General features: G+C 42.3%; 1 protein-coding gene across 16 annotated transcripts in view; it reads right to left on the reverse strand.

Moving 5' to 3' along the window:
- Positions 1 to 15808, reverse strand: part of LOC100742314 — a 189628-nt gene that overhangs the window by 63028 nt on the left and 110792 nt on the right. For all 16 annotated transcript variants that reach the window (XR_004462186.1, XM_033322226.1, XM_033322220.1 and 13 more), the window contains 3 exons: positions 9315 to 9363; positions 4922 to 5174; positions 1001 to 1211 (listed from right to left, as the gene is read on the reverse strand). Coding sequence is in view for 15 of the 16 variants with exons in the window: in XM_033322220.1 (XP_033178111.1) it covers positions 1001 to 1211; positions 4922 to 5174; positions 9315 to 9363 (513 nt within the window). In the remaining variant the exon portion in view is untranslated. The remainder of the gene's footprint in view (positions 1 to 1000; positions 1212 to 4921; positions 5175 to 9314; positions 9364 to 15808) is intronic.

The following is a 15808-nucleotide window of genomic DNA, read 5'->3' on the forward strand; positions in this document are numbered from 1 at the left end:
CTATTCGTTTCGTTATTTTGTTCGGGGACGCGTGTTTGCTGAGCAAATAACGGAATAAACGCGGAGATGTTTCATAATCACGGCAGTGAATGATCGCGCTGTTTAAACTATCGAGTATTTGTTTTGAGATGGACGGGCTAGGCTTTTCGTACGTGTCTGCGTAAATTAGCTACACGATTTAAGATATTACGTAACACGATCGTTGACATCGATTAGCGAACAAGTTGCGAGGTGTGTTGAAAACGACGAGCAGGTTTTGCTGGAAACCAAATTTGCCATTATTAGGTTCGGGAATCTTTTTGTTCTCTAACGATAAATACGAAAACCGCGAGGAAAACATTAGATAGAGAGATAGATTAGACGATTAGAGAGATAGAAGACGTGCGATCGTTCACCGCGGTACGTACAACTTCGAGAATTCGCTGTGCTGGAAGAAGCGGAATACGCGGAATAAGAAATAAACGAGGCCGTAAGGAAACGATGGCGACGCGAAATAAATGATTTTACATGAAATAACAAGTCTAACGATGCTGCTTCCCGCTGTAAAAGGCAACTCCTTTCTCGATGAATGAAATTCCGATCGAATTCGATGGTATTATTTGCTACTAGAGTCGTCACCAGCCATCGAACTAACCATCGAGCCAATGCAACGTATCAAACCATATCGGCCGAGCATGCGACGCGAAATAACGCGCCAGCTCGAAAATTTGCAATCGTTTGAAATTGTTTGGAATACTCAAGTGGTAGTTTATATTGGCCGGGAAAAGGTTACGCGCGATGAAAGTTATTGCATGGCAGAAGCGACAGTTGGTTCGATTCTCCTTTTATTACTCTTTTTACGAGTTCGTTCTCTGAAATTTCCAACGAGAAAATTAACGACCGTAGATTTTCAATATTTCTTTATGCTTTTGTATTTTGTATCCTTTATTCTCTTCTCTTTCCTTCGATACGAAGCGAACGAAGTTAGATCGCTGTGAACGAGGAAAAAGTAGATACTCACGGACTTGGGTCCTGAAGAAGAGTCGCCAAAGTCAACGCGTTCACCCACTGATTCATGCTTTCGCGACTGTCCGCTGCAAAGTGATAAGTCCTCATATTCGCGTGTTCGGCTTTGAACGCAAACTTTCTATTAACTTTGTCCTCGGGCTTGCACACGGTAACTCTGTACGACGGCAACAATATCGAGCCCAACAATTTTTCCTCTTCCGGACCTGAAATTTGTTCGTCATCAATGTCTAATTTGTCGTCGTTGGCAAAGAATAGATCATTTTTCAATATGAAACAAGCTTTGATTCGAGAGAAGATAGTACGCCTCGATTTCATCGAATGTTGCAGTCAAATGGTAATCCGGACTACAGCATAAGGAATAAGAATCGATTCGGTCTTCCAGCTTCTCCGAATTTCAACAAAATTTCGAAAATCGTATATTCAATAGGCAAAACCGTGAATTCTCGAATAGTAGTAATTTTCAGCGTTTCTCGATGTAAGAGGAATAATAGTTTTATAGAAGAATAAACGGAAAGCCTATACCGTCGCAAAACACGATCGCTCTGTTCTCCGTTCCTTCTGTAATCGTTTTGCAATAGTTTCCGTCACGCTTATTTAATAATTCGTAGCGGAACGAAACAAAAAATGAAACTTCATCGGTGAATGGACGCACAAAACCATCTAAAAGTTTGGCTAAGTACTCTGTAACGTTAGGATTAAACGATCCGAAGAAGTTCATGCCGTCTGGCTCGATTCACTTCGAGCCAAACCAGTGGAGGGAGTAGGCGGGAAAAGAAATTTACGTCGAAAGCTAGGAAAAAGTCGAGGCAAAGGGGTCGACGACGTTCTCGTTTATTAACGAGAAATATTCATCCGAGTTCCTCGTAGCCGCGTTCTGTGAAAGGAGATTCGAGAGCGAAAGGGTGGCACGAGTGCCGCGAACAACCCTCCTAGAAACGAATCGCGAGACGACTTTCGCATCTGCGTCGAGATGGACGCGAGATTCGCGTGTCGTTCGACTTCGAGAAATGATTACGAATGTGAGTACAGATGCAACATATGCAAAGCTGTAATATTTCATTGTTATTTCAATCTGTATTTAACTACATACTTGTTTCAAAAATTGGTAGCTACTTCGTACGCAAGTAAAGTCATTGTCTAAAATTGTCGATGGCTAGCAAAACCGATCGTTAAAAAGCCAAAAACGTTAAAAGTACTATGATTTCCATCGAATGATGAAAAAGCTCTCGATCTGACATCGATCAGAAAAATCGTGGCAAGCGCTCGGTAATGCCCGATGACATGGACAAATGCGACAGGAAATCATTTTACAGGCTGACAAATCGAAAGGTTCGATTCGAATGCATCCGAAAGCCCTAACGCGCCATTGACACGCGTTAGCCCGGCCGGGGGTTGCGCTCACCCTTCCTGCCTCTGTCGACATAAATCACACGCTGAACCGCGGACAGAGGAAAAGGAACGAGATAAAAAGTGTTATAAATTTCGGCGCGAATATCATAACGGACGTCTGGAAAAGGAAGAAAGGGCCATCGTCCGAGCCAGGAATTTTCGAGAATGCACGCGAATCGTTAACCGTAATCGTAAAGTGTCGTGCAATTTATTTTCCAAGGAAAATTGTAGCTGTCGCGTCGTTAAATCGGCAGGCGAGATTCGTCCGAGCGTACACAACTTGGTATGGAACTTACTTTCAAACTCTTAGGATTCGTCGTTTCGATTCGACAGAATCGTCTTCCGTCTAGAAAGAACGGATCCTCTAACAAATAAACAAATAAATTAGCCGGGAGGAAAACGAGATGATAAGGAGCATAATAAAGCTCGTTATATCTGATACGTTGTCAACGAAGGTGACAGGCTACGAAGGTAATAACAGGGAACGAGACTAATAGTTTCCATTCCAGGAACCACTGATAACCGCGTGTAAGAATTTAAATCCGCAGTAAACGAGTTCACGTCTATGTAGGCGAAGCAAAACGCAATGGTAAATTAATTTATACCGGTGGAATAATGACCCAGACGCGCATTGTTTCCATTATGCGTCCATCATAGAATATCGCCTTAATTAAGAACGGTGTGCAGGGCAACGCGAATGCCGGGCTGATTTCATTCGACGAAAGAAAGGAATCGCGCGACGAAAAATTACGATCATTTACGGCTGAAACACAAACCAGAGAATGCGAGTTTTCACGAGCGAAGCTTAAATGCGACTCGAATTTGAATTACGAAACGATATTAACAGAAATTTTCGTTTTTATTTGACCAGATACCAGAGATTTATCCTCAAATTTTTGATCCTGCTCTGGTGTAACAATATCGGAACAGAATCGCTGGAATTTCCAGTCAAATTTCATTCATTTAGAACATCGATAAGTATGGTATTATGGAAGAGCGTAGGTTCGTAAGGTGGGCTAATAACGACATTCTACGGTTACATTGCATATCTGGAAATTTATATAACAAAAACTTACAAAAATATTTTTTATTCAAAAGAGAAAAAAGATTTTATCGAGTAAAACCTTTTTACCACTTTTTATTGTATTTTATGTATGTATCTCTACTATCCAGGAGGATCTGAAAAAAATACAACGTAAAGCTTTAACGAAGTTTCAACTGTTCCCGGAGCTGTGATACGTTAATGATCGCAGATTCGAACGAAATTTTTGAATGTGAGAGGAAGATTAAAGGAAACGTATAAAAATTCTTTGTCGCAATGTTTTCTAGGTTATACTTTAAAGAAAAATTGCGGTGTTTTTAAAAAGATAAAATTAATATCTTAATTATCGTTAATCAGATGCGTCAAATAATTTTCAAAATTCTACTACAGATATTGTTCACGTTCTGTAAGGCACAGTTCTCCAAAAATATTCTCGCATCGATCTGTCGATCTTTCGAAAATTATATTTCGCAAGGATAGAAAATATTTTACAACATCGAGAGGTAAAAACTGCGCGATCTCGCGGGAACAGTCAGGGGAAGCATGTAAGTAAGTACGAAACTGGCGATCTCGTGCAATTAGCGTTCCGCAGGAAACAATCTGAAGGGAAAGAGGTAAGATCGAGAAGAGGAAATAGCAATCGGATGAACGGAAATTGGTGGAGCGAACGCTGTGCGAGTGAAAACAACGCTGAAAAACAACGAGAAAGCTGGAAAGTTGAAGCTGTGCCAACTCCCCTGCGCGTGATACACGAAGGGAAGGAAAAATTGTTAATTTCATATGAATCCCCTCGGCGAAACGTTAATTGCGCGTATATCCGCGGTGATGTTGAAAACGAAGAAAAGAAAGAACGGGATAAAGTTTAACAAGAGGAAGAAGATATTACGTCCGGACGCGAATCCACTTGCATTATGCGTTTACCCGGTGCTGTCCGACTAGTGACTAGTTCGTACCACTTCTCGCGTCACATATAAACGGCAGATAGCAGAATTACTATGTTCCTACTTTGGAACCGAAGTTCGTAGAAAAGAGATTAAAAATTGGGAGAAGGATAGTTTAATTTTTTAGGGGAAGAACGTGTTGCTTAAAAATTTAGTCGCAACTCCATGGACAGAGACAAACGAAAGATAATTCGGGAGATTTACAATGGAAACTAACTGAACGCGAAGAACGTAGACACTCTGCTTCCGAAAAGAGAGCTTTTTCCTCGTTCATATTTACTATTACGACTAAATAAACGTTGGAAAAGAGAGAAAGGAGGAACAAAAGGGAAAAAGCAGCAGGTATTCTCAATGAAACCACTAGAATTACGAGTCGCGTGTATCGCGTTGGGAATTGTGTCTTGCTGCTTCGTTCCAAAGACAAAACGAGGGGAAAAAGAAAGAGAAAGAAAAAGGCTAAAGGGTAAAAGATGGGAAAGGTTTTTCGGTGGAAAGAACGCGACAGGTAATTCCAGAGGGAGGAAAACGTGGCAAGTCTGACCTTTGTAATAAAAGAGGCAGTACTCGGAGAGGACGAACCACCGTTTCTTCCAAAGCATCAGCCCCTCGGAGCCCTGTTTGTGTAGCCATCCCTGAAGGGCGACGGGAGCGGAGAGTGGCCTCTTCGCGGCGGGCGATCGTAAACCTTGGGAGCCGCTTCGTCTGCGAACCCCCGACACGGATGCGGCCACCCCCGAGCCATCGTTCTTGCTACGTACCTGAACAGGTACGGGCAGCGGCGCCGCCTGGACAACCTGCAATCATTTTAGTTTCGTTTATGCTACTTTCTCTGTCGAGTCCACGCTGCTACTATAGTCTGTTCGTACGTACGTGTTGCTTTTTCGACCAAATCTATGGTTTTCGATCGATTCGACGCGTATTGGCTAAATCGAAAGCAAGTTGTTGAAAGTAAGAGTTAGAGCCATGCAAATAGCGGTACGTGACACGAGCTTAAGAGTAATCTTTCTACGCAGTACGATGATAATACCAGTGCCAAGCGTCTTATTCTACAGCGAGTGGAAAATCGCCACGACGTTTTAGATCAACAAAATTGAAACTTTCGGGCAGTCAAATTTTTGTAGATTAGAAATCGCGCGCGCATTACACGACGTTAAAGCATGTAGCAGCTGACACGGCAATTTAACCCGTGTCGCGGCAAGCCCACCGCGGGTAACAGAAATATTTATCATGCTAATGCCGTGTGATAAATTTCGATCTAATTTACATAATTACCAGCTACCGGAAATTTGGATAATTGCAGGCGGTTATCATTTTCGTTTTCGTTTGTTTCGCGCGTCACAAAATATCTAGCCCAGATCGCAATTGGTCGACTAAGTTGAACTACTTTCTAAACTGGAACCGCGTCATTGTCGATTAAGCTTACAACACCGCAGGTCATCGGGAAACTGACAGCGGTTAGCGACCAATCTTCGTTTCTGATATTTACGTAACTTGTACCCAAATCTCTCCTTTCGTTCGATTCTGCCCGAGATAGCGGTTAATCTCTAAATTTAATTTTTCTGTGATATTTCGAAACCTCCTTTATTCGAAATTTCTCCACGGAAATCGATTTTCGTGTCTGATCTTCCTGACTAGAAGGGGGCTTTTATTATCGTTTCGGTATACGACGACTACGCTTTAGCTCCTTCACTTTGACAACTTTGATTTCTCATGAGATATTCTAAAACAAACAGTTTGCGTAATACACAGAGAAATGAAAAATCGACTGCGCGGCAGGAACGTTTCATCGAATACGTTCCCGTTATGGATCGACCGATGGAATTTGTTAAAGCCAGTGGATGGAGAAGCGGAGAACTATCGAAACGGTCAGTTTTGAGAGAGTAACTTCGTTTATACCGGTCAGTCGGCAAGGTAGCACGTCGTGCAGCGCCATGTTGCTTCCTAAGCGACAGATTTTTCGATAGCTGATCGGCAGCCGCTTTTCCGCTACCTGTCTGATCGAGTTAGCGCGAAAATTCCGTCCATCCTATGGAAAATTTATCAACTAGCCGCAAAATCTCACGTTCGTCGGAAATACCGCGAAATCGTAATATTATTTAAACTACGTTCGACGACGCAAGAAACAGGAAGCAGAGAATAAATTTTCTAACAGACGTTCATCGACCTATCGAATAAATATTTTAAACGTACGAATAGTCTGTTCAGGACCAAATACAAGGAGAAGCAACCAAGATACGAAGAGATAATACTTGATAATTAATAGTATTTAACAATTATATTTAATTAATACTCAAATAGAATCGTGCCAAATCTTTTGACAAATACGACGAACGGTAAGCGAACGTGCAAAAGTCAGCATACGAGCAGCGGGTTTCCACCTTTTGATTTTCATGGGAAAACCGGACTGGCTATCGAGCTTAAGATTAAGGCGAAACTCGGCGCGTACCTAATCGTCTCTTCTCTTCGCTCTTTTCCACTTTTTATTATTTTCCATGTTTCCAGGCCGTGGACCAGTTTTCCGAGAAACGGTTGTTTCCCCCGGAACATTCTCTTCGAGCTTTTTCGGTCTACCTAGTTGCTGAACCCTGCGGAAGCTTTTTCATCGTTTTGCTCGATTAAAGGAACGATAACGTATCTCCTCGACAAATTGCCAACAAAGCTGATTTCGTTGGAAAAATTTGACTGATCGAGTTGCCGGAAGTCGATTTAATTGCCGAACGTTTGGCGCTATAGCCGACAACTGCTGCTGCCGGCACGTGCCAATTTTATTCGAAAAACACCTGGTTCTCGTAATTTCTCCTGATGCTAATAACAACGCGAAGAAACATCGAGTTTCCAACGAGTACACGAATTAATTTAACTAATCTATGTTAAAAAGGAAGGAAATCAGAAATGTCATCGTGTCGTGAATGTTTGCATCGGGGAAGCGATCTCCATCGAAGCAGTTTTCTTTCGAATCCTGCCATTTCTACCGCATGTATAGCGTACAAGCTGGATTGGCTTCCATAATTCGGTGATAACGAGACAACAACAGTCATCGAATCGTCTTGTATATGATCTATGGCTGTTATACGCCGACTAAACGAGAATGAATATTCATCGTGAGATTAGAATGGTTCTCACGCACGAAGGTATGCGACTGCGCACATAGTTCGTATCGATATACGTACGCTGAATTGCAGAAACTCGCGTTTCATCATAGTCGATAGCCAGAATCAATTACTATTGGAATGTTCTTTTTAAGTTCTTCTTTCAAATTCTAGTTTTTCGTAAGAAGAGAATTCTAAGAAAATAATAAACCACGATAAAACATTAAAATAGTCTTTCTCGCTAGTTGCAGAATATTTGCTTCGTCGTTTCTTTTCTTTCAAATGCATCTACGTGCTCGGACAGCATAATAGGTCCAAACTGTTCTCTAGCGGTACATCCCATCCCAGATTTGAAAATTCGAAGCTTCTGCAAGCAAAACAAACAGTTGTCTTCGCGCTTCGTGGATTCCCGGGATGCTCCTCAAACGCGGGGAAAACAAGGGTGATTCTTCTTTCCCAAGAAAGAGAGAGAGAGTGTCGCGTCGGCAAGTTCAGGATCGCGCGACTTCAAGCGATTCGTAGGCCGAACAAACCGACCGAGAAACTTTCTTCCACGGAAGCAGCGTCGACGACAAGTCTGAAATTCGACCGAGTTGGACCGCAGGATTGAAGATGTGGCAATTCAAAAAATGACTCGGCTAAATTTCTACCTGGCTGCCGAATCGACGAATCGTCCGTCTACGCGGTTCGAAGCGAGACGCGAGTTTGAAACTTCAACGACCCCTAGCGGATCGAGGCGGAGAAGTTCCTTTCGCGAAAAAAGGAAGAGAAGAAAGTAGTTCGATGTGACTTTCTTTCGCTGCGGCTGCCTAGCGTAAATGAGGAGAGAACGACGCTTGGAGCGGTTTATGGCGGGTGAAAATTGCTACCGCGTTTTGCCTTCGTCCGTCACTGCTTTTCTGCGACTCAAGGTGGCAATATCCTGTGGAGAGACGTAACGAGCTGTCACGCACCATTTTAGCGAAGCTTCCAGAACAAATGGAGGAAAGAAGATAGGTATATTTGGTTCACCGTTCGCCACTTTCGCGCAAGCCAATAAACGACAGTACATGGAAAAATAATAAATGAAATAACGACGAATTTACGGTGCTAGAAGGATCTTGCCGTGTTCAGTGGCTGAGTTGGCGCTATCTCCCGTATATTCGATCTCGTTTTAGTCATTAAAGAGCCCAAATTATTAGTCGACAAGTTCGCGATATCGCGACTCATCCAAGACCAAGGTCTTTGAACCTATCGTTTCTTATCCGAAGATTAATCTGATCGTTGCATTAGAACTCGCGGAACTGTGCGCACACGAATAATTGAGCTGATTAAATCGCAGCGACTAGCAGTTTATCAAAGAGCACCGCGAGACGGTAATTAGAGGAGCAAACGATGTAACTGGAAACGTTTAAAGTTGCCGGTTAATTCAGTGAGATTTCTGCATTAGTCTCGGCCGCTTATCGCGTCGATTTAATCGCGTTAACTTCAAACGACATCGTTAACTCTGCCACGGAGTTCCGTATAGTATCGTGCAGCACGGAGAAGGAAGAAACCTTTACAACTGCCATAAACCCCTATGACACGTATCGATTTCTCCAACTTCGACGAAAGTATGCAACTCCCTCAGAGACGCTCTCTCGACTTGCACTATCTTCTACCGGTTGTCCTGATCTTGCCCGACAGTTTGTTCGAAACGGCAGTTAATAGCACTCTTAACGCTTTTCTCCTAACTCGTGTACGCACCGTTTCGTCTTATCAATGAGAATCAAAGATCGTATCTTACGATCCTTGGATCGATCAAAGAAAAAGGCACGTGAAATTAAGTTTCAGGGCCATAATTTCAAAAAGCTGTATCGTTCGAACCTTTTTGCTGTCCATTCCGGACGTCGAGCTGGTCACCGGCTGGTCGAGCCTGAAACAATAAAAAATATCGGTCATATGAAAACGTTCCTTAACGTCTCAAGGGTGAATTATCGTTTTAAACAGAATCAACGACCTTTCATATCGGATAATTCGCTGTTAAAAGCTAAAATAAGAAGAATTTCAACTGCCATTTGCACGACTACGCGCGTTCAAAACGATAAGTATACGGAGACACGGTGCTCGTGGTGGCGGACAATTTTTCCGGGACAGTTTGCTCGGCTGAAAGTTTTCAGATGCGAGAGCTTTTCGGTAATGGGCGTTCAAGTTTCGCGAGTTCTTTCGCGGAAGTCGAGTATGTACGCGGAGCGACTGGTAAATCCTTTCAGCGGTATCCGCTCCCTTTATCGACTCCTTTTCGCCGGTGCTTTTTTCCTGTTTCTCTTTCGAGTCTCGACGCGTGTTAACAACTTCGGCCCCTTGCTGGTAGTGCATACGGAATCGACTGCGAGTCTTTGAACAGCACTTTGCGCGACCCGGCCCGTCAATTAGGGGGAAAAGGGATCCCGTTCCCGTACCCTTCAGTTTCGTACCGCGTTTACATGGGCTTCGTTTTCCTCTGCTAATTCGTAACGGTGACTCTGCTCTATTTTCCTCGACGAAACTCCGGCTCGTTCTCGAATACACGAGAATCGGGCAGAAACGCCGCTATTGTTTCTTCGTATCCTTTAGGCCAGCAAACCAAATAGAATCGCGTTTGCTTCGAAAGGTAATAAAAAAGTGTCTGGAAAAAGAATCGAGATATTCGGCAAAATGGAACAAGATCTTCTATCGCTGGTCGAGAATTTTCGAGACAATCCAATCACCGTCCAAACGGCAGCACCGAAATATCGGTGCGTTATAAACGTATGGATAATTAATGCGATTCAACCGGAGGATTCCATCTCGTTGCGGCATTAAATTGTTACGTGCATTTAAAATTTTCGGAGAATCTGCTATCAGTTTCACGAGAACGACACGGAATCGGCGAGTGAACGGAAACGTAAAGTCGAAGATCCGCCTCTGCGTCGTAACGTAAAATGCAAACTCGTTCCATCAAATTGAAAGAATCGCAAATGGACAGTCATAAATGTAGCAGGTAACGATTACGTGAATTGAAAAATTGCCTGGTTGTTACTTTCATAACGGCTTGGAAGGTAAGAACTCGTCACTGTGTATCGTAGCCGATGCAGAGTAATCAATCACTTTTCAAAGGCTTCGTTCTTCGTTAAATCGATTCCGTTGCTTTTCTATTTTACATAGGAACGAGGCAAAGAACGAGAAAATTGCTAACGCCAAGTTGCTTTGCATCCTAATAACCGGCACTAGAAATACCTCTTTTTTTTACAAACGATTTTTCCGCTCCATAGATAGAAAAGTAATATTGTAAAGCGATTACTTCTCAATTACCATATTCGTGATATACCTATATTTGCCCTATCTCCAGCGGATTTGCAAAATCGAACTTTGCTATATTGATATTCCCAAGTGTGCCATACAAGGAATGAAATAGCTTTTCATTCGATGCGTTTCGAATGATTCGAAAGTAACATGCAAGAACACTGGTAATCCTATTTCGTGAAAAGCTTGTTCGTTTAATGGACAACCGGTAGTTTTCCACCGTTGTTTACGCAATTTTCTATCTAACGAAACAGAAGGGAGGAAGAAAATATCGAAATGTGATAAGTAACGTGGAAGGAACGCAAAGAAAACCGATAAAGCACTCTCACGGAACACAGCTTTTCTCGAAGAGAAGCGAAGCTTCGGTTGCGTTGTATCGAAATGATTTATTAAACCCACGAGCGTGAAATTATACAAATATTTATTGTGTGTGTGTGTGTGTATGTGTGTGTGTGTGTGTGTGTGTGTATAAATTAATACAAAAGTACAAGAAACCGAAGAGAGTTATCGACCTGTATGTATTTTTGACGAAACAATCATAGCGCGACTGGATCTTCGATTCCTTTTTAATGTTCGGTTCGCGGGAAGTAGAACAACGCCGAGAATAGAGACGAAGAGGAAGGGTCGTATAACACGTCGAAGTTCGACAATGGTGAGCGATTAAAAACATGCTTCGTGTTGTAAAAAAACGTGACATTGCATCGTACGAGAGATGTCACTCTAAGTGGTTATCAAAATTCACGGACGTCGCGGCTGAGAAATTCTTGTTCGCTTTTTCGACGCTACCGCGAAATTTGTCGGTGATAAATATTTAACCTCAAATTTCTAAGTTGTCCAAGTTGAAAGAAAAAGGAATAATCTTATATTTCTGGTATGAAAATTCGAGGAACGGTCGCAAGTAATGAAAATGTAAAGGTTGCAATGGTATAGGTTTGAAGGAAGGTCGTTAAAATATGGTCACGCGAGGAAAATAATATCCCACCGTCGTACGGATGCTAAAAGGAAATGCAGCAAGGAGTTTCGCCGGATGAGAGCATCTTCCTCCATCGGAAGTTTACCATGGATGAGAGGGAAATCACAAGGACTTGAATTTCCGGGCGCCTGTAACGCGTGGAAGAAACGTCACGAAGACCCTCGTTTCTTCGAAATTCTACCTACGCCACGTAATCTGGCTTAATCTCGCATTGTGCCGTAAGAAAAGTCGCACGGACGTGTCGTTTCGAAATAACTTCCGCGCAAAAACCCTTGGCGTTGGCAATTTGCAGTACACTGTTCGTTTTCGTTTTTATTAAACCGTAATTGCAACGATGTTCCTTTATTACGGTTTCTTTCGCGTTCGCCAGAAAGAACGTAGAACGTAGAACAGGATTTCTAAAAATTGGTCAACTTATCGGCTTTGTACGTAACGTTTTAATTAATACAAATGTAAAAAGTATACCATAGATACGCTACGCGCAGGTTGTTTTAGAAAAATATATCGGTCTTCATCGCAGTCGCGCTTTCTTACAAATCGGTCAAAAGCGCTTTTTCGTTTATTTGTTATTTGTTTATTTATTATTTGATCACGCGTTTTGGAATAAAAGAAAACCGATCCTGGAGTACAACGTTTCGGTTTTACCGAAAAATACGAGCAACGAAATTTTGCAAATAACGCGTTAAATAGAAAAATATTTTTCATGTTTTACGTCGTACGCATATCGAGAATGTCAAAGTTCTTTATCGTTCGACCTTCGGCGAAACATCGCGCTCGCGAGGTAACGAATTTAAAAAGCAGATTGTCGCGTATCTCAGCCCCTGGTCCGGTCAGTGGATGCAGCCGTCGCGACCTGATTTCCAGATACAATAGCAGCCACAGTTTTGCGCTGATGTCATTGAAAATTTATCGAGTGTCTCTACAAAAAGCTCGGTTCAGAGGAGAAACATCTGAAAAGAAAGAGCTTGTTCGCGATGCTCGCGCGCAAATTGCCGAATACCTCGGCCTTTCTTTATTTACGTACGCTGACGCGACGCGACGTGCGACGATCTTCGTCTCTTTCGTCTCTTAACCTGTTCTTTAAGAATGGGTGCAACGAGCGGACGTTCGATGACACTACAGGCAAGCTACTTATACTTCAACTTCTTGCAAGACTTCGAACAAGACAACGTAGAAGATGAAGGAACGCGACGCGAATTCTTTCGATTAGCAAAGGGAGTAGCAAGGTATAATTTAGAATATTTTCGATTCGAATTTCCTCGAGCCACGAAAATTAACGCATAATTGAAGTTTCATTAAGGAATCGCTGTATATATACAGGGTGGTTGGTAACTGGTGGTTCAAGTGCTTTTTTTTTCAAAAAAAAACTTTTTTTTTATTTTTTCATCGAGACAACGATCTACAGTGAGATACGTTATAACGAGACGAGATAAAATGCACGCGTACCGAGCGAAAATTCAAAGTCGATTTTCTCGAAAACAAAGCCTCGAACGAAAAATTGTTATTCTATATTTTCGACTTCCTTTTTCACGTAGAATCACCCCTTTTCCGCTTATACCAGCAGTTACCAACCATCCTGTATAGCGCGATATACTTTTTCTTGCAAGTCGTTCCCCCACGAGGCAGTTGGATCGAAAGAATCGCCTCTCGTTGCCGTTGTCGTAACGAACCTCCGCCGATCATGAAATTTCCTTTGGATGCTGTATCCAAGAATCGTACGGGTTGCCTCGATAGAGAAGACGAAAAAGATTTGCGAAAGCAGCAAGCTTTTTACGATGAGAACTTTTGCACGAACCAAGCTTTCTGCGGATTAGATCGAAATAAATGGAAATCGAGTCTAATACGAATTCTGTTCAGCTTGGACAAATTTTCACAAATAAAAAAAATTTCCCGTGCGTTTCTACGCTAAGAAACTCATACGGTATGCACTGTAGCATAGGTATCGGCAGCGATCGTGAACTTTCGCGTGACTATACGTGCTAGCGATACCTGTATATACATGTAAAATTCGCGAGATCGCGACAGCAGCTCGTTCGTTACTCTGATTTCGTATCGGATAGATGGAGAATTTAACTAAGGTGAGCGAGGGTCATCAACTTGCAGCCCTGGTTGCCGATAAGCCTCGTCCGCTTTATTCACGCCGTGCCAGTTTACGTAACATAAAACCATGGGGACTAATAAGTAATTTCTAGCGAATAAATATCGAGAGCGTTCTTGTAATTCGCGTGAAAATTCATGGATTTTTAGGTGCGCGATTCGGTTATGAAATAACTGGGAGAGAGACGATCCATTCCGATCGGTTTTGCGATTATTTCACGCGTCCGACTCACAATTAAGGGTAATATACGATACACCGGCGGTTAAATCGGGGTCCGATGTATCGTGGTCGAGGAAATCTCGCGCAATTTATCGTATCAGGCGCTCGGTCTCGTACAGAACAGAACCCTGGCAATATTTCGGTGCATCGTGCATCGTTCGGCACGCGGAACGTGCAACGGCTTGCGAAATAAGAGAATTCGGCTAACGGAAGTTAATCAAAGGATTAATAAGGGGCATTATACCGAGATATTTCCGTTTTGTACCGTAAGCGACAGAGGATTTGCGTGTTTCCAGACAAACTGTTTTACCGTACGAAAATTTGCGATAATCGCTGGGAAATCGGGTTTTAAAACAAGATAATATCTAATAAAAGAGGTTGGATTAGTTGTGATCTTTTGCAGCATACGTCGCTAAAACGGGATAATTTTGTTCGAAGAAACAAAGTTCTCGCGTGTTCGCGTGATTTCGAGGACGATACGGTGACATCTGAGCAACATAAGAAGTTCCAAAAATACGACAGCACATTTTCTATCGACAAATTAAACAGATAACAATTGGTGATCGCAGACCGCTCGCTTTCCCTTAAAGAGACCCTTTAGCCAGGCTTTTAACTCTCCTGAAATCGATGCTCGCATGGGCTCCATCCATACGTTGTATTTCAGATTTTTAATCAAATTTCAATGCAAATTGGCTTTCATCTGTGTAATTGAAAGGTCCAACCAAATAGTACACGTATAACAAATCAGCATCGAGTAAACTGGATTATCGTAGATATATCGTCGCGATACAATGCGTAGCGTTATAATAAATTATCGCTTTGATATATTAAAAAGGAAACGAGGGCAAATTTCATGCAACGGAAAGGGAATACGTAATTATCATCGATATCTTCGATGAGAGATTTTCAGAGCTCGTAATACGAATATTCCTAGACGAGCCGGTCGAACGTATATTGCACGATAAAATTGCTATGAAAACAATACCGTTCCTATCCTGATATTCGCCTTTAAATTGCGATAAGAATTACGTTCGACCGACCGCGTAACGAAAAATCGTTATTTACATCGTGTATAGGTACATTTAAGTGTGTTTTGCAGCGGCTTTTACCATAAAAATTATATTGCCACGATGCGGCGATGGTTCGTGCCAATAACTTGCCGACGCGACTGATGGCTGAGTTTCCGATAATATTCAGGAAGTTCTCGTATCTGTCGCGAGAACCGCCTTCGAGCGAATTACGCGAGACTTCTGCATCTCGCCGAACTAGCATCCTCTATTAGCGGCAAGCTGACGACGCTACTTTGAAATAAAAACCAAATCACAATTTTTTTTTTATTTCGCTATCTTCCTTTCATTTTCCTTTGCCCTGAAAATTCTGGAAATTTCATTTCTTCCTTAATTAAAGAGAATAACGATAAAAAGTTGCCTTAGGACAGATGTTACGAGAAACGTTTTGGTATTAAAAAGGAAAGAAGTAATTAATTCATTATTCTAAAGTAAAATTTCATTTCCTGAGAAACACGTGCAAAATTATTCGATAAACAAAATATCTCTCTGTCCGTAATTTTACCGGGGAAAACGAAGTATCGCTCGGAGACCGTTGACTCGAGAGAAATCGATTCACCGCGTTCCTCTTTGCGATTTGTTCGCGATCGCTGTGGTCGCTCGATCGATAAAACGCCGCGTAACGATCTCGCTCGGTTGCTAGCTCGCAACGATGCTGACTGGGATGTTCCGTCGCCGCCAAGATTTAGATAGCGGCGAG

This window comes from Bombus impatiens, unplaced genomic scaffold (genome assembly GCF_000188095.3).
Source record: "Bombus impatiens unplaced genomic scaffold, BIMP_2.2 scf_0581, whole genome shotgun sequence".
NCBI lineage: Eukaryota > Metazoa > Arthropoda > Insecta > Hymenoptera > Apidae > Bombus > Bombus impatiens.